Raw genomic sequence first — 26,535 nt, forward strand, 5'->3', positions numbered from 1 at the left:
ATTAAACACAAAACTTCTATTTTCCACCTTAATTGTGAATCAAAACAGTTATCAAAATTTAAAAAAAATTGGTAACACTGCTCACTGAGTAACATTAACAACACAGGTTGTGCTTTTGGATAGGGGTGCGCCAGTCAGATACTCAGGACTGGTATCAATCACAACTGGGCCAAAATTAACAAAAAAAGAGAAACCTTTTTCCTACAACATGAACATAATAAATAATAATAAATAAAAAAAATCACATTTTGTACAGGCTAATACTGAACTAACTAAAACGCAAAAGAATGTAAACAACAAAGACCTTTTAGTGCAAACTGCATAGTGACACAAACTTAACAATAAAGCAATTTGATTGGCTGTATAGACAGAAGACTAATGGTAATCCGACAAATTACTGCAAAGATATGCACCGTCATTAAACTGAAAAATATTAAATAAAAAATGTCTTTTGATTTCTGATTTTTTTCCTTAAAGGAGAACACAGGACTTGATTTACAGACCAGGGGTCTCATTTATAAAACTGTGCATAGGATCCTTACTTAAAGTGTACGTACGCACAAAAGCCAAAAATGGAATACGCCAAAAGAAATTCTGATTTATGAAACCATGCGTACGCCCACCTGTAAGCAACGTTCCCTTTATAAATCACAGATTACCCAGTGTGCGTACGTAAATCAGCCTCTTATCCCGCCCAGTACAGACTCATTTTTAACCATAAACAGTCAATGTAAAACACGTCATGAATGCTGATCAGTATGTTAATGACCCTGGCAGTTATTCTTTCATTACGCCAACTCATGAATACTGGCAGGGAAAAAGCAAAAAAACCAAAAACTTCTCAGATGCTCGGGAATTGCTGCAAATTAAATTGCAATTTCGGCCTGTTTTCGCACAGTGTAGGGGAACCTGATCTATAGACTACCTATATTAATAATACCTTCCAAAACAACAGGCATTACGGCACTCAGGGACAGCTTTGATATACCAGACCTATATGGTAAGATATAACAGAACTAAATATTATATCCAAACAAGCCTTAGTGATAAAGTTGTGGATTATAAATAATATTTATATATAACACTTGTCTGACATTTCCCTCTGAAAACAGACGGTTTCCCCCAGAGTTGAGGACCTGTATTTGGACCGGTATGGACCGGGATGGCACAGTTCCGGCATGTTGCCTTCTCTAAAGGACTGGACCCAGTTCAGTACATAGATCCAAGAGCGCAACTTTATGGAATTTAAATTGGCTTATTATCCAGTCATTGTCAGGGTCCCTGAAGGTTCTTTCTCTCCTGATTTTTCCATTTGGGGTTAGTCCTCCTGCAGTGCCATCATGCATCATTATGCACGGGGGTCACCTCAGTATTTATGTCTACATGTGTGATTGTTAACACCTTGCCAAAATCTCAGCATCAACTAGTGGTATCCGCCACCCCGAGATACAATTTGAAGATGAAAGTCTAAAAGACCAACACACGTTTCTTCGTGCAGGTTTTGTCAGGAACATTATTAAAGTTTGGACCGATAACGAGGGCATTGCGCAAAAACTTAACGTCTGTATTTTCAGACTTTGATATTTGATGTTATATGCACAGTATTAAAGACAAACATTTAGTTGTTTAGGCTACACTGTGTTCTGCAGTTATATAATGGTAGTAATTACATAAGATTATATATAGATAAAAGCTAATGCTATCTGTATTCCATGCAGTTGGGCCATCTCCTGCACTCTGTAGTGGACAATGTGACAATGAGACAGCGCCGATTAAATATTAAGAACAAATTTTTATTGAAGATTTGAGTTGGATTTTACAATGTGTTTATGGAACAAGTATCGCTCGGTACAAGCACAAACATGATATGGAGTGAAAAAAATTGCGTGAGGCATCAATACTTACGAGTAATCGTTATTCCCACATGTACTTTCTGCAGTCTGCAATCAGTTCACCACCTCACCATCTGCGTCGCCAATTCCCATTGTCTCCAAAATGTGCGTACGCATATGCAGAGTTTGCATGGAGGACCGCACATTATGCCTTCAAGTTTGTTTTTTATACATCACAACTTTTGCGTGGGAAGTGGCGTACACACATTTTCAGCCCCATATTGTGCGTACGCCACTTTTAAAATGAGACCCCAGGTACTGTATATGTGCAATGGCAAAAAAATGCAGTTGGACTTTAAGTGTTATCTTAAGGTCTAAAGAAGGGTGCTGATGCATGAGGGATGAGGCTGGACGCAGGGAAACATATCCTTTCGAGCTTTAATTTAGATTTTAATATTTTTAGCACCTCTTTTCTCTGTTGTGGCTCATAATTCCCTGACATCCAGCTCTTAAACTCTTAAACTCTAGTCCCCCAACATCTATTTATCTCAGAAGTCAAGTACATAAATGAGCCTTAACAACTGAGGATTTATGGAAATTCTCACCATCATTAGCCATGTGGCAAAAGATGACTCAAAGTCAGTGAAGAGCTTCTTTTCTCTTTTTTTTTTACTAAATCACTTGTGATCATTTTCTGTCGCGGAAATCTTAGTCTCAGCTGTTTGCATCCTCTCATAGCATCTGATATCACACAGCCAAGAGTGAGTGAGTAAAAAAAAAAAGATACTGTGACAAATGAGAGCTTATCCTAGGTGGTGTGGTTTATAGAAAACAAATGATACTGCAAGGAACATCCATCTGAATGCCCCCGAGGGCAAGACCAATGTTAATCTGACGCTAATCCAGCATCGGTGCCGCTCTAGTTCTCCAGCAATGGAAAGTGAGTTGTGTGAGAGTTGATGTTTGCAAGAAACCTTATTTGGAAGTCTATACTAACCTCTTTTTATTTTTTGTCAGCTCGGCAGGAGCTCAGACACAATTTCCTCACCCAGAGTACACAAAAAATCAATTTGATCATGAGTTATTTCAAAGCATGGGCTCTGGTGTTAACATAAACTATAAACCATTTCTAACAATTTCTGATATAAAGAGACAAGTGTTCAGTGGTGATGGGTTATAGTAGAATATTATGTATTGTGACCAATCTACTGCGTCATGCATTGTGAATGAGAGGGGAATGGTATGAGTGGTGAACATACCCATCGCTCCGGGCCGCGTGTCTATAATGCGGAAGATGGAGATTATACACAGAAAAGGGAGAATTACACATCTGTCAGAGCAATGACAAAGAGAAGCAAACACACTTGCAAGAACTCAACCTAAACAACATCAGGTGCAGAAATTACAATGAGGAATTGTAAATAACAAATTCAGCAACATAGTATTGATTGAAAAAAATCCAAATCTGCTGTCACTAGCTCGCTTTGCTTGTAGACTGCTTATTTTAAATATGTATGTGCTAAAGTATGCCGTTTTCCTTCAAGCCTTAGTGTTAATCAAATGGGCTAAAAGTGCATGCGGCACTTGAGGAAAAGCTGCAATAAGCCAGGGCATCCCCTTCATCCTTATTTATATTCATAGGGGCCCGGACCTCTCCACAGTCGAGGTCCCCTGGCCACTGTAATGGGCCTATTCTGCCCATTAATCTCTTTATAGTGACTGAACAAGTTAAGAGTATTCAACTTAGCTGACTTCATTTATTACAATACACTGCTTTACAACCTCCTCTTTTGAACGTCTAAACAGAGTGTGACAAACAGTACATGACTTGATGGCTTATGAGGAGTTGAAGTATGGATTGTCAGAGTGTTTCCTATGTTTGTATGTGTATTAGCATGTGTGTGTGTGTGTGTTCACCATCACTCACCCCTTCACTGTTCAGTCCGCTCTTAGCCAGCATCTCCTGTAGGGCCCGTACTGACAGAGACTGCTCCAGCACAAAGGTACAGATGCAAAGGTCTGGAGGAACATACTGCAACAACAGACAAGTGGGTGTCAGGTTACTTATGATTACCACAGTTTTTAAGGCCAATTTCAGCTACTTTACACACAGTTTTCACTCTTGTGTTCTCATTGTAGTAGTTAGTTCAAAGTAATAGTTTCAAGCTGCGGTAGACAGAATTTACAGGCTCAAAAACTTCAACTGTCTTCTCAGGCTAAAAGGAGCTACAGAAGACATTTGTACCTCAGAAGACAGAGTTCATTCCTTATGTCGGGTGTTGTCACCTGTGCCAAGAACTCTAATATTATCTCTGAAGAGAAACACGACCAAAGTCTCCCAGAAAGTCGGACTTACAAAGGATTTTTACACCATCTCTATCCCTCTACCTTTTAGATGAAAAAAAAAAGGCATTAGGTCCAAGAAGTGTGCCGTTTACTAATTTCTTGGTGATGAAACCTTTGAAACTGTTATCTCATGGGGCAGTGAAAACATGCAGGAAACACAACATCTTTTAAGTTGAAATTAAAAATTAGTTAGATAACAGTTGTACATCACGTTCTCAACTAAAGTGTGAAAAACCTTTTGCTGCATAAGAAAAACATATATCCAGAAAAATGAAAAGTACTCCCTGAATCCACAGGGATATTCTGATTAGATGCCCACTTATAAAATCTGTGCTGACTGCTGCATTTTTACCGCACTAGAACCAAGTTCCTCTGAATCATGTGGGCGATATTCATTAAAAGGTACTTTAAAAACAGATTAAGTGCTCTCATGTCAGTATGAGTTCAGATAAGCCAGGTCATGGATAGGGCACTACAACTGTTAGACAAACAAAGAAGATCGACCAAACTGCATCCCAAACCGGGACAGCAGAGGATAGGGGAAATTGCTGACAGAATGAGGGAAGCAGGAATGAGATATTGTGGGGAATGGCTACAAGATAAATTAGATCAACACCTGCCCTGGTCTCCTTACTGAGTACCGCACCTCAACTCCTCCCAAACTGGTTCATGTACCGTAAATCTAACCTCATTTGCAAACTTCACACAACCCAGTTTCAGGGTAAAGTATTTACAGTCAAGACGCAAATGACCACTACTTTGCACAAACATGGCAATCTGATTATTAAAAACTCAGTCATGTTGAAGTCTAGATGCTCCAGGCGAGACTCGTGATTCAGTGAAAACAAACCGAGAGGATTTGATTTATGCCAGTGTGTTGAAATTCAACAATAGTGCTTCCAGATTGTCTAATTGGCTGAAACACTCTGCAATCGCTTAATTTAGATATCAACTTGAATAATTAGTTTTATTTTAATAGATGCTATGATTTTTTTTTCTTGCCAACTACTTAATGCTATTGTCATCCAGCTCCTTTAATTGCACTTAAAGTAACAGTTTGACATTTGGGGCAATACATCTATGGGTGAGATTGAGAAGATTCTCAATACCACACTCATCTTTGTCAGTTAAAGTGGCGGATACCCCTCTGGCGGCCTTCGCCGACGGTTGTCAGAGGGGTATCGTTTAGGCTGCAGGCTGCTAGAGGAATTAGAGGAATCTTTGCAGCTGGTTGCCACGGGGGTCTTGCCTTCGCCGCCGGCAGCCAGCGGGATCTCACCTTCGGCGATGGCTATCAGAGAGTTGTCGCCTTTGCCGACAGCCACTAGAGGGATTCTGTCTTCGCCGCCGGCCACCTGAGGGATTCGGCCTTCATGCTCGACACCTGAGGCGTATAGCCTTCACCGAGGGCCGCCTGAGAATCCTCAACGTCCTTTTCGGCCGCCAGAGGGATTCAGCCTTTGCCGCCGGACTCTGGAGAGTCTTCATCTTCCTGTTGGACCTCATGAGAATCCTAGTTGTCCCGTTATGCCAGCAGAAGGGTTTCGCCTTCACAGCCAGCCGCCTGTGAATCCTCAACGTTCTGTTCGGCCGTCTGAGGGGTTCCACGTTCACTGTGGTTTGCAGTCATGGACCGTGGACTTAGCTGGCTGCAGCCTCTCTGTTCCCCAGTTCCCTTGTGCCCAACTTCCTCGGTTCCCATTTTTCTCTTGTTCTCCGTTGGCCCTTCTTGGGTTGCTTTGTGTTTGCTTTGTGTTTGTTCTTGGAACAATAAATATACTTACTTGTGATTCCCTGTCTGAGTCGTGCATTTGAGTCCACCATTGTACCGTGACAGTTTTGCAGGTTTAAATATAAAGCTAAAGCCAGGAGATGGTTAGCTTAGCTGAGCATAGAGCCTGGAAGCAAGGGAAACAGCTACCCAGGCACCGTACAAAAGGTTACTAAAACAAAAGAAACTGCCTACCAGCACCTCTGAAGCTCACCATCACATCAGTATTTTCTATGTTTTCTCTTGTTTGTTATGTCTGGAGTCACAGATTTTGTACAGATCGCAAAAACAAGATACAACTTGGTAATTAGTGAGCTTTGGAGATGATTTTTAGGCAGATGTTTTTTTGCTTTGGACAGAGCCAGGCTAGCCTTTTGCCCCGTTGCTACTCTTTATGCTGACTAAACTGTCTCCTTCATTTTCAGCATCCCATTTAATGTAGAGATGAGAGTGGCATCAAACTCTCAACAAGAAAGCAGAAAAGTGTATTTCCCAAAATGTAATTGTATAATATACAACAACCTTTACAAACTGTATGCAATATAACACATTTTCAGCATGCTGTTTGGGTTGGGGATGGGCTTTCCCTCTAGCACTGTCTGTAGTTATGTTTCCATCCACACGTTTTTATCCAAATTAAGTGATATCGAATGAAAAATTCCTTATGGAAACAACACAATTTGATGGAATTTCATGAATATTAAGTCTGCGTTTGGTCTCATATGGATATATGGCTTATGCAATATATGCTGATAGAAACGTTATTTGCCGAATAAATAATGAATTGCGATTAAGTTTTAGGTCATTTTATGGTTGCAACCCGCCACAAAATGAAGACATTTTATTTCATTTTCGCCCAGTATTTAGGCTCTGTCTGCACACATGGCGGGTGTCAACAAAGACAGATGGAAGTAAACGAACGAGGAGACGAGAGACTTTCTGAATTTAATTTACGAGTAAAATGTAACAGCTATTTTAGATAGCAAAAATCTAAGAAATGACATTGTTTGTCAGGAACTAGAAAAGGAAATGGGCTACAAAGGTTACGACAAGCCGAGGGACGTCCTGCGGAGTACATGGAAGGCGCTCAAACAACGAGACATGTCTCACAAAAGAGTTGTCTTGCAGTGGGGCAGTAGGAAAAATAAAAGGCAACTTGCATCTGCATCATCATAGCAATGTGTTGATAGCGTTGTTTTCTTATTATTACTTGATATTTCGCTATCAGCTGGTACATAACACTATTATAACTTGTGAAATATTAATCATTTGTTGGTAGAAGGCGCAATCCATTTTGTCTAGAAAAACTTTTTTTCGCAAATGTTTGCTTGAATGTTGTGCGATTCAGTGTGAAAATGAATGGAAACACCTAAAAATGTCTCAAATCATTTCGATATACCAGTTTGATCGCAAAACAGCATGTGACGTCATTACCCACAGGTTTTTATTCGCTTTAAAGCCGTTGGATGGAAACACACTTTCACCAAATTTATTTGCATGAGTTTTTTTAACCTAACATCAGATAATTTGATTCACATGTGGATGGAAGCTTAGCTACTGTAGAGATATCATAAAAAAGGGTCTGGGGGAAAGCAATCCAGCCCTGCCCTTATCTCTCTGGGTGACTTACAGCTGACCTTTGCTCTCTCCACGTGTAGGACTGTAACAGCTGGTGGGGAGCGGGCTGCCTGGAGAGAGCAAGGCAGTTTAATGAAGGTCTAGAAGAGCTGGATGTGGTGATGAGTGTCCAGTCCTGTCAGGATGTCCTCTTACCAGGAAGAGCAGGTAGACAGCTTTACAGCAGCTTGGACATACCATGACATTTGGTTTATGACCAATAGCGTAATGAGGGAAAGAGCGCAGCTAGATGGTGGGCAGGGATAGATGGCATCTTTACTTCTGTCTACACAGAGAGAGTCAGAAAGGGCAAAGCTGATTGCCCTGAGGAGGTGATCTCATACTCATTACTTTTCAGCTTAATTGGAGGAGCTGCTAAAACTGTTAATTGAAGCAAGGAGCTAAGACAGAGGATTTGCTAATAATCGGTCAGTTGGCGTAAATGATGTAGTTCGGCATCACTGCTGTGGTAGCTTTTTCCAGTCAGCCCTTTGCTCCCTGATTTGCTACTACTGGTGGCTGAGCTGGATGTATAGCTTGTCGCGTGCAGTTGTGAAGATTATAAGAAGAAGTTGATCCAGTCGGTCTAATGGCAATTTATTGTTATTGATCTAGATAGAATGTTACAAAAAACTTGAGGTAAAATAAAACAAACAAACTTAAGCAGTCACTTTTATGGTAGCAAACGGCTTGTCATGTCATGGCTCTACACGGTACACCACCACACGGTAAAAAGACTTCTGTCTTTAAGGCCTTTCCCCTTGGGCTCAAACTTCAGCCTCCCAACCGTCCTTTAAGTGGGGACAGACAGACCTGTTGCCATATATACAACTAGAGATGTTCCGATACTGCCTAAAACGCTGGCATCGGTATTAGGAAGTACTTGAGTTTATGCACTGATCCAATACCACGTTACAAAGCCCTAAAGAAGAGCTATGTTAAAGTAGTTTATTTATGTTCTTTTTCCGTTATGACTGACTGTCAAACTGGATGAAAAGAAAAAGTTCTGTGGCATTTGTTGTTTGTGTTTGTTCATGTTTTACAAAGAGTGTAACCTTATGGTAACTTTTTTTCCCCCTAAAAAGCACGTATTGCTCCCAAGTTGAAAAATGTAGGATTGACGTACATAGGGTTACTTCTTTTACTGCTAAATTGTACAACACAATCAAATGTTTATATTTTTTATTATTATTAGTGTTAGTATTAGTAGTAATAGTATGACCATAGTGGAATCATGCAAGCGATAAAAAAACCTGTCTTATGCGCTGTCGGCCTATAATAACAATTTATCTGTATTAAAAAAAAAATCTGACCGGCACGCACACACACACACACACACACACACCAAGAAAGAAACATGAAATCAACCCAAAGCTCAATTTGGCTCCTACAACTGCCATTATGGTATGTGGGTATCTAGTGGTCGTGATATTGAGTCAGTGACAGGCGAGTGCTGCTTGTCGTATATCACAATCAACCAGCTTCTTACAGGCTGATTGATGTTGCCATTTAAACAGTGCACACTCTAAATCAACCTCATCCTGCGGTGCTGGTTCTGTGCCCCATAACGAGACTTGTTCACCAAGGAAAGGAGGCATCCAACTCAGTCGCCCAGGCCTGCTTCAAAATTGCCATCTGGGTTTTTACATCTCTTCGTCACTGATCCCAAAGGTGGGGTGATGCCTTTTCATAAAAAAAAAAAAAAAAAAAAAAAAAAACGCAGGCCATGAAGACAAAGTGCCAGATAGAGAGAACATCCATCACACCTGTCAGGTGTAATTACCATCCAATATGGGGTGAAAGCCTCACCTCTCTCTGCGCACAATACCCTCACCAATATACACACACTTCCTCTTTGTGAGTGCTGTTGGAGGGCAGGAGGGGATTGTTGAAAAGAGAGAAGATACTAAATGCCACGAGTGCATGGTTCTTTTCTTCCTTCTTACTTTTGCCTTCTTTCCCTGAAAAGCATCTGTATGTCTCTGACACATTTACAGACCGTTTATGCCTGGTGTCATAGCTTGAGCAAAATTAATCTCAGGCAATACAAATAGATTATGATTAAAAGAGTATAAATGCGGAAAAAGCCCATTAGGCCTGCTGTCAGCAGGCTTTTCTATGGGAAAACAATAATGCTAGCTAAGCAGCAGAGCAACAAGGGCCGGAGAAAGGTGAAAGTGGCTTGGGATTGGTATGGTTCTCTCCAACAGCCAATCATCATTCAGATATTTCTGCCTACTAGCTTGACCACTGTCACGTTGAAAAATAAAGGTTCAGCGTTACATCAATTTTCATTTGTTTGTTCATCACAAAAAGGAAATACGGTGGCAACCTGCTGATTCAACTGTCGTAATTAAAACTTTGCACTTAGTAGCACAAACCTTCAAATACATCAGCATCTACAGTTACTGCTCAGCTGCAATAAAGCTGTAGGCAATTAGAGCAAATGACAGCCGTGTTTATGAAATAATTTATCAAGCACGTCCAGGGGCGTCATTTCTGGGAATTATCATCTGACGGCGGGCCCACTGAGATGCCATGTCGTCCCTTAACCCATGGAAGAAAAGCTCATCAAGAAGACTGTGGTGGCTGTGAGCTGTTGCTCCAGCTTTGATGGCGTGCTGAGGGGCCTTTCTGTGCATCTTTGCTTGGCTTCACTGAATCTTTGCTGGACATAAACAAGGATTAAATAAATGGATGGTTGGGTTTCCATGGAGCTCTCACCCTGCGTGAACGCATCCTTTCATCCGGTTCAAATAACTGCTTCATGTAACATTTGTTGATTACATTCTGTATGCACATGTGTGCGTGAAAATATAAAGTGGATTATATAACTGTAGAGAAAACAAAACTATGAAATTAAGTAGATGCTTGGTTTTATTTAACTTGTTTTTTATTTATCTAAGACAGTCAGCACAGGCATACATGGTAAGACAATGAAGTATCTGACCGAACCAAAAATGAAATTAAAAAATAATAATAATAAATGAAAAGAAAAAAAGGGCGAGAAAGAGGTGGGGGACAGGGGACATCCCCTTCTTCTTTTAGAACATTTTTAGGAAGACAAGGGTCCATCTCTTCAGAAGTTTATCCCTCTGGAGCCTCAAGTTGTGGGTTATGTCCTCCATTCTACAGAGCTCCCACACCCACTCCTTCCACCACTGAGATGTTGGAACAGTGGGCTTCAGCCAAATTACAGGGATATCCTTAAGGGCTGCAGCAAGAAGGATTTGCAGAAGGTATATATCATCCCTTCATTCAAAACCATCAGGGGGGACTCCCAACAAAGCAACCAATGGATCTCTATATTAAAAATACTGACCAATGTTGGGTAGATATTACAGTATTTCTTAAGTTTCCCACAGGACCAAAAGGTGTGGACAAAGTTTGAGTCGATTTCTCCACAGTTCCTCCAGCATTAACTTGTTGCTGAAAACCCGTCCTGTTAAGTGTGGTGTTCTAAAGTATCTTACTACCAATTTGAATTTGAAAGTAGATGTTTTTTAATCAAGATACTCAGCAGAGACACCCAAGACACAATAAAATGCATCTCTTTGTTCCACTGAATATTTTTCAGATCAGAAGGAATCAAACCGTGCAACAGTATGCCTACCTTTGCCTCAGATGTGGGCTCCAGGTAACACAGCCGATTGCCCAGCCCCTCAGCAGCCAGGCAGAACTTGCGATTCTCCTTCAGGATGCAGGCCACGCACTGGAGCACCACTTCATCATCCTGTCAAGAGAAAACAGACTTTAGCCAGTGTGTCTGTGCATGCAGACGCTGCGAGTGTGTGTGTCATGTCCCGAGAGAACCCCACTTCACCCACACACATGCACACAATTTATCAGGGGAGACTCTTGTGCTACTAAGGCCTTAAAAGTCTTTTGTCTCTGGTCATTTCCCTCCACAGTGGTGGAAAAAACAACAGGAGACTGTTGGACACAATAACACAACTTAAAAATATAATCTTTATACTGGAGTGGTCCTTATAGCGGTGTCACTGTTGCTTTTTGTGTTTGTTTAATGAGAAACTTTCAAAATAAGACAAAGAATTTGTGCAACCAACAAACAATAACTTGTATAATTTAATGCCTAATCTAGAAATCTTGGGAATTAGCCATTTTAAACCAAGCAGTGCATTTTTAATAAGTCTGACTTTTTTACAATTTGTTTTTTTAATTTGTACACGAGGATCAATAAACTTGCGTCATTTTTTTGCTTAAACTTTTAAACCAAACAGTGAAATGCACCAAACAGAGTTAATTCTAAAACTGATATACTGTATATTTCCCCACCTTCTCACAAGTTTTTCCTTTTTTTCCTCTGTCCCTGGCTAATTGGAGGGATTTCCCGTCTAAATGTGATGATCAAACAGAGACCATCCATAATTGATCCCTTTGAGTCTAATCTCCTTTAGGTTGTTTACTCTGTTTATATGGTACAAATGAGGTAATTGATTGGAGCGTTTCATATTAAAGTGCTTGAAAAAAAAAATCTGGGATTTGGGGCGTTATTTTATGTCTTTGGTGCTTCCACATGCATACAAACTTGGGAAAAAAAACTAGCCATGCTATTTGAGTGAGATACAGGTTTCTGAATGTCTTCTGCCTTCAGTGTCCGGGTGAGCTGTTCAAAATCTGCACGACTTTCTACGTCACTAGCCAAAATGAGTTGGTTAACCGTAGCACATGCTAGCGCTAGCATGCTAGCCCGTTCTCAATGGCAAAACTACAACACACACTAGTTCACCATAATCTACAAAATTACTACTTACATGTCCCTGTTCTGCATGTATTCCATAAGTGCGCCCTCGTTTAGAAGAAGTCTCCCAGCTAATCCTACTTTGTACTGACCAAAGCTGGAGAAAGAGTTATCTAGCTGATGTGATCTTACCTAGCTACTGCGCATGTGCGAATACCAACACAGATAGTATAGTAGTGAGATGTCTCACTCTGTAGCTAAAACAGAGACCTAAACACATACCTAAACAGCAGCCAGCAGCCATGTGCGATACAAAAAAAGATGGTGTCTTTTGAAAATAAAACCATGTAAACCTATTCTGGTACATGCTCAAAATACAATTATGTACCTGAAAATTGTTGGAGTCCAAAATGTGAGCACAGCAAAGCTAAATACAGTGAAACAAGAAACTAAGCTAACTTCCCCCAATATGCATTCTTTTGGGAGAACAGCTGAAAGTAAACATGATGCTGCTGTTGTGTAAATGGCTTGATTACTTCAAAAGTGCTGGCCCTGTGAACGCTGAGTAGGACATAGTTACTCTTCATAATAGCGGAGCAAGTAGAAATCTGCTGATATGGGCTGCTATGGGATGGGGAAGCAGGGAGCAGCTTCTGCACAATGGCCAGCTGCATTATTTAATGTAAGGGGGATTGTGCTGAGAGCAGAGTGCAGTAGTAGTAGTAACAGTAAAGCACTCCGTTATAGTGTAGCATGATCCACGAGAGAGAGAGAGAGAGAGAGAGAGAGAGAGAGAGAGAGAGAGAGAGAAAGATGAGTGCATGTGCGTGAAAGCTTTGTTTTTAACATTTGTGGGCATAAAAATCAATATGACAAACCTTGGGGCCCTCAAAACGCACGCATAATACTGAATCTTTTCTCAAGTTGATCCAGGGAGAGATTCTAATGCAAAGAACATTGTGAGCAAAGAAAAGGGTGTCCTTCATGAGACCACAATTGTTTTTAATGTGGTAACAAGTTTGTCTAATAATATTAATGACTACTTATTAGTAACTTGCTGATGTATTTACATCATGAGTCATTCATTCCATAAGACATGAACCCAGCATTAGGTATAAGGTTGGGCTCAAATAAGGGGGAACCTAACATTGATGGGGAAACAGATTTTAACCCAACTCCAGCTCAAATGTGGAGACACCCCATTGCAAAAAATGAACTGGAAAGTGAATAACACAATTAATAATAATTATTATATTAATAATTAATAATAAAGCAGCCTGGAATGTCATAATCCTATTTTTAGGCAATCTCGCTCATTATATCTATAATATATATATATATATATATATATATATATATATATATATATAAAAAATCAGTCTCATTATAATATACAGTATTGGGTCCCTACATACAGTATGTACAATAGGAAGTGGATAAAACTGAGATAACACTGACTTGCTGGAATTGATTGTGCCATTCATCGGACTGTTATGGGAAAGACTTTGGATAATGCTGCCAGTCTTGGCTCAATATGAAAATGTTATTCAACTCAGATGCAGATTTAAATGAATAGCCCTCTACAGTTAATCAACACTTGGCTGGGTTGAAGCATACAATCGTTCTCCCTGTTAAGGGAGTGAGCATAGGGTTGATTTGGGCAATATAAGAAGGGTATCGATCCCCAAGCATACCATTCGGCCTTCGTACAAACACACACACACACACACACACACACACACACACACACACACACACACCTAACTCTTGTTTCTCTGGCCTACTATTGGCCCTTTTTCCCCATCTCACCCCCACACTGAAGAACAATTCCGTCTCTAACAATGTCTCTCTTCTCTTGGCCTCTTCCTCCTTCCGTCACCAACCCTTCTTACATCTGGCTGCTACAGAGGAGGAGGGGGCACTCACTGCTATCAACCATTCATAAAGTGATGCTTAAAGTGATGGCGGTCACACAATGGAAGGAAAGAAGATTCTCTCCTCAGTTTGGAGATGGGTCAGTTTACAAAATCTGAATTAAAAACTCAGACTTTAGGGGTTTCTACTCCATTTGGCTGACTGTATGCAAAGATCTCTATAGCAACAATGAGAAAGGTCAAGCAGAATCAGAGTGCTTTATAGAAAACCAAAGAGATACTTGAACTCCCGGGTGCTGTCAGAGGGAAGGAAACCTAATTCACATCATCACCTTGACATTTGACAGGGGATCCCTAAAGTGATAACAAGTCATCTACACAGCTAGTGTGGCTAAAAAAATACTCTAGATGAGAATGCATTGAAGTGCAGAAGCTAGTGGAACAACAGTCATCCCAAATGTGACGTCAGAGCATAAACGCTTTTCAGATTAAGTGGTCCTTAAACTGTGAGAAGTGAGCAGAGGGTCCAATGGCACATTGAGATTGAATTTCACTCTATTATAATACTCCCACTCTCATACAGTACTCTATTACTCTTGTTCCTTTGTTCTGTGTACATCTATGTGTTGTGTATGCACCACCAACAACAAGAGCGTGAAACTCCTATTAGACTTGTGTAAGTAGCACTGGAGCACATTAATGAGCGGGCCGTGATGACAACTCAGCTTGTTTTCTTGGTCTCAACCAATCACACTCTCTTGGTGCACTACACAGGGGAATAATGATGTTGATGGAGATTTCTTCATAGCAACAGGTAGTCATACCAAAGGTCTCCTCAACAACGCTGCAGTAACTCAATCAGCCAATGAATTTGGGATGAGATGAAAGACTCCTGTAAAACACAAAAGTGTTGTATGGGTAAACCCGCCAGTACTGCCCTAATGGTCTGACCTTGTAGTGCTGCTGGCATGGATTGATGAAATGACAATACGGCATCTAAATAAATTATCATCATTGATGATAGTAAAGAGTGATTACAGAGTTTAGGTAAATGTAATGGGTTGTTATGGCTCATTAAAAAAAATAATCCTAGAATTGGGCCTCTTAGAAGTGTGCAATTATTTAAAGAGCATCTCTTTTCTCTGCTTCATCTTTTCTCCCCAGCTTGTTTTTTTATGTACGTATGCATTTTTGATTAAGCGCTCCAGACAACAAAAATGAGAATTCCGGGGTTAGTGGAGTGTAACATATTCTGTTGAAGGCTTCCTCTCAAGTACTGGAATAAGTAGAAGCACTTGGAACCAAAACATTCTCTGGAAGAGTCTGGAGTATCTAAGCCTTAGAGATGTCTACAGCATTTCAGCAGGTAGTGCAGCGCATGACCCCAGCTCAATTTAAAGAGACTCTTACCAACTTATCGTGCACTGCGCAGAGCTGCAGTCAGGGATTTGGAAATGTATTCTCAAGTACATCTTGGAGACGCAACAATAACTACTGTAAAGCTGGAGTCACAAAATATCTTATAGACACAAGTTGGAGTAAGAGAAGAAAATAAGATTCTTCCCAAATTTTAGCACTCTCAGTCTGGGTGTGATGGCAACTGCTATGCTCTGGTATTTCATGTGTTTCTCCAACGCCTCCCATGAGGCTTGTATTTCCACTGCTTGCACTTGTACATGTTACACCCAGCACCCATGATATCACCACCGCTCATATTCTTTCATGTGAGATAATCTACCTCAAGTTTAAAGCGTCAATGCTGCAGAGAAAATACACACTGAATAATAAGGACTTTGGTGGTTACAGTGTTACAACTCCCATAAGACAGGACTAACACAATAAGCAGTGCCATTATTAATGTGTCTCCTGTTTAAATCCATTATAAACAGATTTCGGCCTCTCAGATGCCTTGACACCCGAAAGAGCCACAAGCTATGCACCCATGTCAACAACACGTTCTGTCATCTCCTACCAATCATCTGTTGGCACGCCCAAGTCTTACAAAACTAAATTGGTGTGAAAAGGTTTGTACATATAAATAAGTTCATTAAGACAAGGCAATTAACATTCTGTTAAGAAGAAATTGCCAGAGAAGTCTAGATTTCACGATTTCCGATTTAATTTTTAAATAAAATTAGATTTTTTTTTTAAATACATTATTTTTTATGACTTTGATTCTCATTTCATTTTATGAGCCAAATGCATCACAAACGCTACTACTTTCTTCTGTGAGTTTTATACATAGACTGTATAAAATAAGTTTTAAAACGCTCCCATGCGCTGCAATGTTCTCCCTTCTCTTCATTGAGGCCTCTATGTTTACAGGCTTGTGGTGCGCAATAGATGCCAAAAAAACTATGTTTGGTTTGGTTTAGTTAAAATTATCGAGTAAATGTCCATAGTTTTCGTCTTTGTCAATGTCTTTCAAAGAGCAAATAACATTATATCTCTCTTACCGTGACATTTCTCATAGACATGTATTGTTTCCGACTGGTAACCTACAAATTCCTACATTCCATGTAAAATTGAACACAACAAACAACATAGTCCATGCCCCTCGCTTGGCATCATGGTGGTACCAAAAGGCGGTACAAAGCCCTTTCCACCAAAAAAGAAGATAACCTCGGTAACGTTACGGGCCTGGATGTATGGATACGTAGTGCCAGCAGCATGACGGAGACAACCACAGGACAGAGAACACTACAGGCATGCTTTCACTGGCGACCAGATAGCTGGTTAGTTCACAGGAACACCAAAAGCGGGAGGGAACGTGGGTTAATATGTGGATTCATACACAACTGTGTGAGTCAATCGACTTCAAAAAGTTTTCCACTTTACTCAAACAAAAGATCAAAACACCTGTTGATGTATGTCTTCTTTAGTCTGTTAGTTACTTTTTTTTAGGTTTTTCTCATGGAACACGTCAAACACATTCTACACTTACTGCGGCGTCTTGGGTTGACCGTTTACAAATCTGTGCTTATCATCATATGTACATTGTTTGTACTGTGTTATTGTTGAATACATTGTAAATACATATTTCTAAAATCATAATTTTTTGTTGAGTCACTACACAATACTTTTTCTGGCCTTCTGACCTTCGAATCCCCCGACAAATAACCCATTTAAAACAAAAGAGATTAAAACTTCAGACTAAAAACTAAACTAAAACTAAGAATTTTCAAAAAAATTAAAAAAAAACTAGCAAACCACCTTTAAAAACTAAAACTAAACTGAGTTTGAAAACAAAAAGTCAAAATGAAATAGAAATAAAAACTAGTAAAAAATGCAAAACTATAACTTGGTTTGGTACTGCCAATTTGTTTTGTTATGGTCAAATGGCCGCACAGGCGAGAAGAGGGGAAAAAAGAAAGGAAAGTAGATTGGCAATGGAAAATCTCCTGCAAGCAAAGCCAGTGTACCATCCATTCACACAGCATTTTCCTCCACTTGCCTTTGTCCCTGTTTGACTCTGTTATACAGTGTACGGACTAATAAGTCTCCATCCTCACCAGGGGCCTGCTGCCAGTCAACAAGCTGGCCCACACACCGTGACTTTGTTCTGGACAGATTGATACAGCTGGTCGGGCACTGCAAAACAAAATACAGCTGGGCAGTGGTTGCACCCCCTACAAGCTTTCACTCCTGCCTTGTCTTTTACACATACAGAGACAGAGAGAGAGAGAAGGAACAGAAAAAGAGCAGGTGTTTCCCAGGCCTATTAGAAGGCTATTCATAGCAGTAATAGGAGAGGAAAGGACTGCAGACTATAAGGACGCACTATTAAAACATAGGGGAATTATTGGCCTAATCTGTTCATGCCTCCTGGTCATGTTAGGTGTAGATGTTAAATATGATCTAATGTTACAGTACAACTACCTCTGATTCATCAGAATCCAAAAGGATTTAGGATCAGGTCAAACTGTCTATGTCACTTCTGGTTAGCTCACCTGGTAGAGCGGGCGCCCATATACTGTACAGGGGAGGTTTACTCCTCGATGCACCGGAATCAACTCCAACCTGCGGCCCTTTGCAACATGTAATTTCCCCTCTCTCTCCCCTTTCCAGTCTAAGCTGTCTTAAATAAATAAAGGCCTAAAATGGCCCAAAAAATAATCTTAAAAAAAAATCAGCTCCAGCAGTTAGAATAAAACTTTGCGTAATTTTGTACAGTCTGAGGTGCATACCTTATTTCTTTCTTGCCATCTTTCTTTCTAGTAAAATGATCCTATAATTTTGGATGGTAGATTATGTTGGACTGTACTCTATGTACAGTGCCTTGCAAAAGTATTCATCCCCCTTGGCATTTTTTGTGTTTTGTTGCCTCATAACCTGGAATTCACATGGATCTTTTTGAGGATTTGCATCATTTAATTAACAGAACATGCCCACGACTTTGAAGATGTTTTTTTTATATAACAACAAATAGGACAAAATAACAAAAAAAGTTAAAAGTTAAGTTAAGTGTGCATAACTGTTCACCCCCCCCCCCCCCCCCCCCCCCCAAGTCAATATTTTGTAGAGCCATCTTTTGGGGCAACCACAGCTCCAAGTTGCTTTGGGTAAATCTCTATGAGCTTGCCACATTTTACCACTGGGATTTTTGCCCATTCCTCCTTGCAAAACTGCTTCAGCTCCTTCAAGTTGGATGGTTTGTGCAGCAATCTTTAAGTCTGACCACAGATTATCAATTGGATTGAGGTCTGGGCTTTGACCAGGCCATTACAACACATATGTTTCCCCTTAAACCACTCGAGTGTTGCTTTAGCATTGGGATTGGGGTCATTGTCCTGCTGGAAGGTGAACCTCCTAGCCTCAAATCTCGTACAGAGTGGTACAGGTTTTGCTCAAGAATATGCCTGTATTTAGCACCATCCATCATTCCCTCAACTCTGACGAGTTTTCCAGTCCCGGCTGCTAAAAAACATCCCCACAGCATCATGCTGCTGCCACCACCATGTTTCACTGTGGGGATGATGTTCTTTGGGTGATGGGATGTGTTGGGTTGGGTTTGCGCCAGACATATTTTTTTTTTCTTTGATGGCTGAAAAGTTCAATTTTAGTCTCATAAGACCAGAGCATCTTCCTACATACATTTTGGGAGTCTCCCACATGCCTTGTGCGAGAGCGAGAGAGAAAGAGAGAGAGAGAGAGAAAGAACAAAAAGCAAACAGAGCTACAGAAAGCAGAACAAACTCACACAAACACACATTATTAAAATCCACAGGCCAGAGTGACACTATAAATTAGTCTCCACATCTGCTAAAAATTCAGCCTCCTTTAAAGGCTTTGCTTGGGGTGCTGAAGATGACAGCTTTACAGCTTGTTATTGAACAGTGTCAGTCCCTGGCACAAAATGCATGCAGCTGCATTGTGGATTACACTGGCATGGATTCAGAAGAAGGTTGGAGAATCATTCAGAACAAATTTCTCATTAGTGCACAGTGTGCTCTACCTGTAGATCTTAACTTAAAAATTAAAATGTTGAATATCGAAAATATTGACTCAAGTAATAGAAATATAAAATATAATTCGCAATGTTTGAATGGACGTTACAGTTCCTGTACCAATCTAATTTCTCTACACCACTATCTACAGTAAGATTTTTGCCTTCTGATAAAGTCTTTATTTTCTCTCTCCATTTCAGCTTGGTTTGCGGTAGGTAATTGGCTGAAAGGTCTATTGATGCAAAGTCGACTTTCTCAGAATAAATAAATAAGATAATACCACCAAAGCAATGCAAAATAATCTAATCTACGGTGGTTCAATGGTCCCATCCATATCTGATCCTTTCAGGTGTGTGTGTGTGTGTGTGTGTGTGTGTGTGTGTGTGTGTCTCATCTGGCGCATATTGCACTTCAGACCTGGACTGTCTAATCACTGTAGGCAATCTAATTACACAATCACCATACACCCACTTTATACAGCTGTTAACAGCAGCAACCATATGAACAGAGGCAATCCATCTCAGAGATTGGATGGATATGGCGATCACTTTGAGCCATATAGCTCAAGGTGAAAAATGGCTGCATCTTAACTGGCACAGAATGTTTGTAGTTGCTTATAGCTCTGCCCTCTAACAGTATATTAGAGCGCAGACATTACGTTAAAGTATTAGTTGATTAAAAATAAGGGCTGCTACAGGTTGTGTGAGGAGTAAGTTTAGGAAAAAACATTTTACTAGGTGAGCCCTGCAGGCAGATCAAACCCCTACCAGGTCTAGAGGCATTTAGCCTGTCTGCAAGCTTCAGTGCCGTAGGAGCAGTGAAGGGAAGCTGTAAAGTGTTTCATTGCACCTTGCAGCATTTCTTCTCTTCCCCGGCGGTAAATTGAATGTGAAAGGCTAAGTAAGCATTTTTATATCACTTCCTTGCTTTAGGCTTACACTGTCTATACTATTGAACAGACAAAAAGGAAACACAAGTCAATGGAATATCTCTGTGATGTTTTAAGTGCTTTGACATGAGGCAATGCAATCACTATGGAAGAAGATTGGGCTAGTATACAGCACTTTTCCTCACTTGACTACATGATGGCATTGGGGATGCTAAGGGGCAATATGTGACAGCCCTATAGCTGGGGCTTAGGAACAAACCTCCCTCTCCTTCTGCTTCCTCTCCACAAAAATAGCCTCAGTTACCGAGAGGAATTGAGACTTTTTGTGGTAGAACACAGCAAAGTGAATACTGGCTGCTTCTACTTTCTAACATTTAATGTGTTGTATTTTTAGAGAAAGAGCCTTTTTGGAGGTCCAAAGGAAGAGCAGCCCAAACATGTGCATTTGTAGCCACCCTGGTTCCAGGTAGCTAAGCCTGACTCACAATTTCGACTGCGTGACGCTGGGGATAGGCCGAAGGTGTGGAAACGGAAAAAACATCTGTGGTGTTTCAGCAAAGCCAATGCCTGTGCCCAATCCACAAGGAAAGGATGGTATTTGCTGTAGTATAACTCAAACTACAGAAGTTCAATGTCTACAATATCTGGCTGGCAGTGTGTTAAAGAAATAGTCAACATTTTGGGAAACACGCTTACCGATTTTTGTTTCCTTGTTGGGTGTGAGATAAGACAACCAATACCAATCTTATGTCTATATGTATATATAGCTGACGGTTACTTGGCCAAGCATAAATGAGAAACAGAGGACACTACTAGCCTTGTTTGATTTGTACAAAAAAGTTTAAGAAAAACACAGATTTTATACAAATAAAACAAACGTGTTAATTAGTCAGCTTTAGAGATGCTAGCTTTACTCATGGAAAGACCCAGGCTAGCGTTTCCCCCCCCAGTTCAAGTATTTATGCTAAGCTAAACTGCACTTATTTTTCAAAGCAGGGGAAAACAACTAACCTGACTCTGTCCAAAGGTAATACAATTTTCCCTTGCACCTCTAAAGCTCACTTATTAAACCATTAAATCTTGTCGGTTTAATCCATACAAAAATGCTGTAGATATTCCTTAATCTGGCCCGTCAGTTCCTGGAGTCTCAGACAATGAGATATAAAATGTCAATGCATACGTCTTTGTGTTACGTTGCATGTAAGCTAACCGTCTGTTAACTCCAACTTCAGATTAAACATACAGAGTAGTTCTGATCTTCTCATCTAACTCTTGCCAAAAAAGCTAATAAACACTTTTTTTTTAATGTTAAACTATTAATTTAAACAGACTCGTCGAGTGTTCACATTTAGTCCATGCTGGGTAATGGAGATGTGAGCCAATCACGCTATATATCCTACAATTCCAAAGCTCTGAAGGGAACATTGCCCTCAGCAATTAGCTCTTGCCAAGAAAGACACATCTTTATATTCAAACGAGATTATCGTTTTTTTTACCCTGTTCTGCAGAGACCTGGACAGTGTAACAGTATTACACTTGCTCCTTATATAAAGTATGCACAGTATGAACAGTGATCGCTGTGTCAGCTTCTCCGATGGATAAAAATATCCATTGTCCTTTAAGGACTGACCTGACTGAAATTCTTAAGAGCACTCATCCACATGCTTGCACAAAGGAGATCTGAGATTGAACTGCAGCTGAGACACCGCTGTGTCAAACTCTATTTGTTTGGGGACCGGTGACGATGCCCAGGTGAAGAGTTCCGGTGTCAAAGCTGATGTACAGCTGAGACTCAGAGAAATGGATCACATTGGAAAATAGAAGGCAGATAGAAAGAGTAAAAGGCTGAAATCGTTTGACCAAATTTAGGGACACATCACCCTAAGCAACATAAAAGCAGGTAAAAAACAGATCACCTTATTGGGGCTCAGATTCGAAAGAGCCTCCTGTTACTGCAATTCTGACGGCATCAAATATCAACCTCTGTAGCCTTTTGATTTGTCATATATTTCAGCAAGAGGCCGTTTGGAGCTTGGTGAGGTACTTTTGAAGTGTCAGCTCCTTAGCTATACTGCCATTGAATCACTTCTGTAAGTTGGAAGGGAGTGCTACCAGGAGCTGAGAAAAACAGATACTCAGCTCAGTGAGGGAATAAAAAAAAAGCTCCACTATCTCTATACATTCCCTCACCTGCAGGGCTAGAAACAGACCTAAGCTACAGTACAATTCCATGTTAGCAGCAAAATGCGTTGGGAACTGGTGAGGGCTATGTGCTGGCATTCATGTGTATGTCCATGTTCATGCAAACCCCACAAATCTTCAACCTTGCATGGTGGTAGGGCTGGATAGTGCATTTCTTTATAATACACATCGTTGACTCTGCAGCAACAAGACCCAATAAAGAGGGTGATATCTGCTCGCCTGTGCTGGCGTGGTGCAACGCTGAGGTTGTTAAAGAGGCATAAATCTTTTATGAGGTGGGAAAACGCCAGCGTTGTCAATATCAGATGAAAAGGCAGAGACTTTGGCATCCGCCTAGAGGGAGAACATCACTGGATTTTCTCAAAACAGCAATTGTTGTAGCGCCGGATGCACCTACGTGTGAAGCTCCTGCAAATTACTCAATTACGCACTTTTAGTCAAGTCAATAAAATACTTCACTAACATGCTCTGGTGGCACTGGAGTACCTTGCCCACATCATAACGACACAGGATTACATTTTGAGAAGACTATTGAGGTTTGCTTAAAAACTCAGTAAACTCAGAAAGACACTCAACTTTCCCCTACAAAGTGAGCCTCAACAGCAGCAGATTGCAGCAGTAAACACTCCTCTAAACGGCCTATTAGGGGCACAGTGGGGAGACAGAACATTGGACATAATTACGACAGATCTATGCCAGAGCTGCATTATGTAGGAGGAGAATGATTCACAAGCATAGCCAAAAGTAGTGAGCGTTTTACTGATTTGTATCCATGGTAAAATGTTTGAAACACAGACATTGTTTCAGTGGTAACTGGGAAATCCTAAAATGTTTCAGTTGCACAGTACTATCACTTAAGAGAGGTATGTTCTCAGAAAAAGAACTAGTAGACACAACACTTCCTCTTGGTTTAGTTGTACATGTTTCTCATAACGATGTAATTGTGTTAATTAATTTGCGTTCCATCACCAGATGGCCGCTCTACTACATTAGTCTATCCACATAAGTAACTAGAATACATCTTCACAGGAAGCCATACATTTAGTCACAGCTTCAGATTTTAATCCGTTTAATCTGGCAGAAAGTGGTAAATGAGCCAAACCTTTTCTCCCTGGATGGATTTGGTACCATGATTGCACCTAATTACAATTGAAGAGGTTATTCTTTGTTTTTGTTTTGGGTAAAAGAGCAGCAAACAGTGACACCTTGAGAAGGATATAATTGATGCGGTGCAACATAACCCACTGCAGCTCATCATCAAATGATTGAGAAAACAGATCAAACTGGGAAAGCTTGACATCACCGGGGAGACTCACAGAAACAAGCCTATTGTATGTCTCCTTTTCTTGATTAAGAAGAGCCACAAGCTTACATGTAGCATCCGCATTTACTTCCTATTCTACTTCTGCCACACCTTTCACATTCCTATTTCAAAACATAGAAATGTCAGACATTTTAGGAAATAAGCTTTCTTGAGGCGAGTTAGATAAGAAGATCCATATGAGGGTCCTATCTGTTCAAAAAGCTTCAGAAGCAGCTGGCTGTTAGCTTAGCACAAAGACTGGAAGAAAGGAGAACGAGATAGCATGGCTCTGTGTAAAGGTTAAACAAAATCCACATAAAGCTCATCTATTAACATGTTTTTTTTACAGTTCGACAGAGGCTACAGTAGCTCCCCTTGCTTCCAGCCTTTATGCTAACCTAAGCTAACTAGCTGCATATCAATTAATCCTGTAAGATCCGGGCAGATAATTTGATTAAAGGATGTGACATCCCTCCGTTAAACCATGCAGTATTTTAGAAATACAACTTAAACAACCTAGCAAATTAATCAGTGCTAGGTGTTACGAATGAACGTGCACTCAACGGTTTTGATAGTAGCAAAAAGAAGATTATTTTAGAAGGTTAGAAAGCAAGACTCAATAAAGTGTGGAGGGCACACATTTTAATCTACCAGTGACTAATGGATAGCCACAGCTTTTTGGAGTGCAGCATATTCAGAAATACAGCCTTGTATGTGTGAGCCAACACTAACTGCCAAGAAGCAATGGCAAAGAGAAGCAGAAATAGCCCTGCTAGCTATGAAGGTGGTGGCAGAGCCTATGTTGCAAGTGCACATATGGTTTGGGTTCAATATTGATGGAAAATATTGGTGAAAAAAAAAGAAAGAAATCGCAATTAGTTATTTTCCAAAATTGTTCAGCCCTAATTATGAGTCCACATAAGTTGATACTGTCATATCTTGGCTTGCCATTGTCTAATTCTGTAGTTGCAAACATAAATGGCACACATGTTGGAGGTGGGCCTGCACGATGCGGGGAAAAATATGAATCGCGATTTTCTTTTTTAATCTTAGAATATATATCACGATTCTCCGCAACGATTTTTTTCTGACAAAGTTTAATGTTTATTTTCACATATGAAACATGACAAAACAAAACAAACCTGCAAACATAGAGGCTTCAATGAAGAGAAGGGAGAGCATTGGAGTATTTGGGAGCGCTTTAAACCCTATTTTATACAGTCTATGTTTAAACTAAGCTCAAAGAAGAAAGAAGTAGCATTTGTGATGCAGTCAGATCATAAAATTAAATGAGAATTGAAGTCATCAAAAATAAAATAAAAATAAAAATCATTTAGAAATTAAATCACGAACAGGGGTGAATCGAGATCGCGATTTTATAAGGATTTATCATGCAGGCCTAGTTGGAGGTCTACAACCAAAGAGAAAAGAACAGGGTCTTCTTTGGGAGGCCACTTCCTACGCCGTCTTATTAAATATTCATGCTCTGAAACACCAGATCAATCAGGCCTGCTTACTGCATGCCACTGACATTATTGAGGAAATTTCTTTATTTGGTGGTACGATCAATAGCTCATTACAGCAGCTTTACTCTGGGTTGTCTCTGGGCAGGCCTGCTGGCTTAATTCCCTCTACATCACAGGCCTATCTTATCCGTCCATCTTCATCATGCAACACAGAGAAACAGCCTTCTACAGAAGAACACTTCCACACTAAACTTACACAAGCTTACTTTTCTGCAAGTTGACTTTTTGAATGAGTCTCAGATGATGTTAATGGGAGATATGAAAGAAATCAATACTGCAGTAAGGATATGGAAGTATGTGCAGTGCAGAAAAAGAGTATGTATTTGATCAACCATGCCTTATAAATGATAGAACAGTGCATTCTGGGTAATTTTAGTTGGAACTCATCCAGGACAAGAGAACCACTATGATAAAGCTGAGCCCTCTCAACAGGAAATCAGAAGTTTTAGTTTGTTTTTCGTTGTAGCCCTGGGATTTGTCTTCTTAACGGTGCAATGCAATTAATAGCATGTTCGACATTAGAAATTATTAGGACACTACGTACTTTAAACCTGTATTGTCATTACAGAAGCATGGTAACTTTTGGTTTTAAATAAATGTATAATTTTTTTATGACACTTTCATAAAAACCCTTTCAAAAGAGTTTTTAAGGCTATTTAAGGTGCAACCATGTTATGAAAACTAAAATAAATAATGAAGAAATAGAACCATTTGATGTCATACTTGCCCGGAAATAAATAAATTACATAGAAATAAGGAAATTCAAGTATACTCACGCTATTCAGTAACAGCTGGTAGAAACATATGGCAAAAACACTCAACAAGACAACATTCCCCTTTACAGGACAAGAAGAATTTTTCATGGTTTCATGAAATCTTCAGAGTGAATCTCAGTGCAGAAATCTTCACCATTATGCTCAAAAAGCCTTCTGGGTTGCTAATGAAACTGAGCTATTACTTTTTTTAATTCAACCATGAAATGACAGCAGACCTCATAATAACATTAAAGCTCCCCTCCTTAGTGTC

At 40.1% G+C, this 26,535-nt stretch overlaps 1 protein-coding gene across 13 annotated transcripts in view; it reads right to left on the minus strand.

Annotated features, from left to right (window-relative positions):
• Positions 1-26,535, minus strand: part of LOC116669685 (ryanodine receptor 3) — a 109,869-nt gene that overhangs the window by 79,338 nt on the left and 3,996 nt on the right. For 7 of the 13 annotated variants that reach the window (XM_032499660.1, XM_032499670.1, XM_032499667.1 and 4 more), the window contains exons 2-4: positions 11,180-11,299; positions 3,760-3,864; positions 3,092-3,112 (exon numbers count right to left, since the gene is read on the minus strand). In XM_032499660.1, coding sequence (XP_032355551.1) covers positions 3,092-3,112; positions 3,760-3,864; positions 11,180-11,299 — 246 coding nt within the window. Of the gene's footprint in view, positions 1-3,091; positions 3,113-3,759; positions 3,865-11,179; positions 11,300-12,341; positions 12,436-26,535 lie in introns of those variants that run through there. The other 6 variants (XM_032499668.1, XM_032499664.1, XM_032499663.1 and 3 more) reach the window with 3 other exon arrangements.

This window comes from Etheostoma spectabile, chromosome 20 (genome assembly GCF_008692095.1).
Source record: "Etheostoma spectabile isolate EspeVRDwgs_2016 chromosome 20, UIUC_Espe_1.0, whole genome shotgun sequence".
Classification (NCBI taxonomy): domain Eukaryota; kingdom Metazoa; phylum Chordata; class Actinopteri; order Perciformes; family Percidae; genus Etheostoma; species Etheostoma spectabile.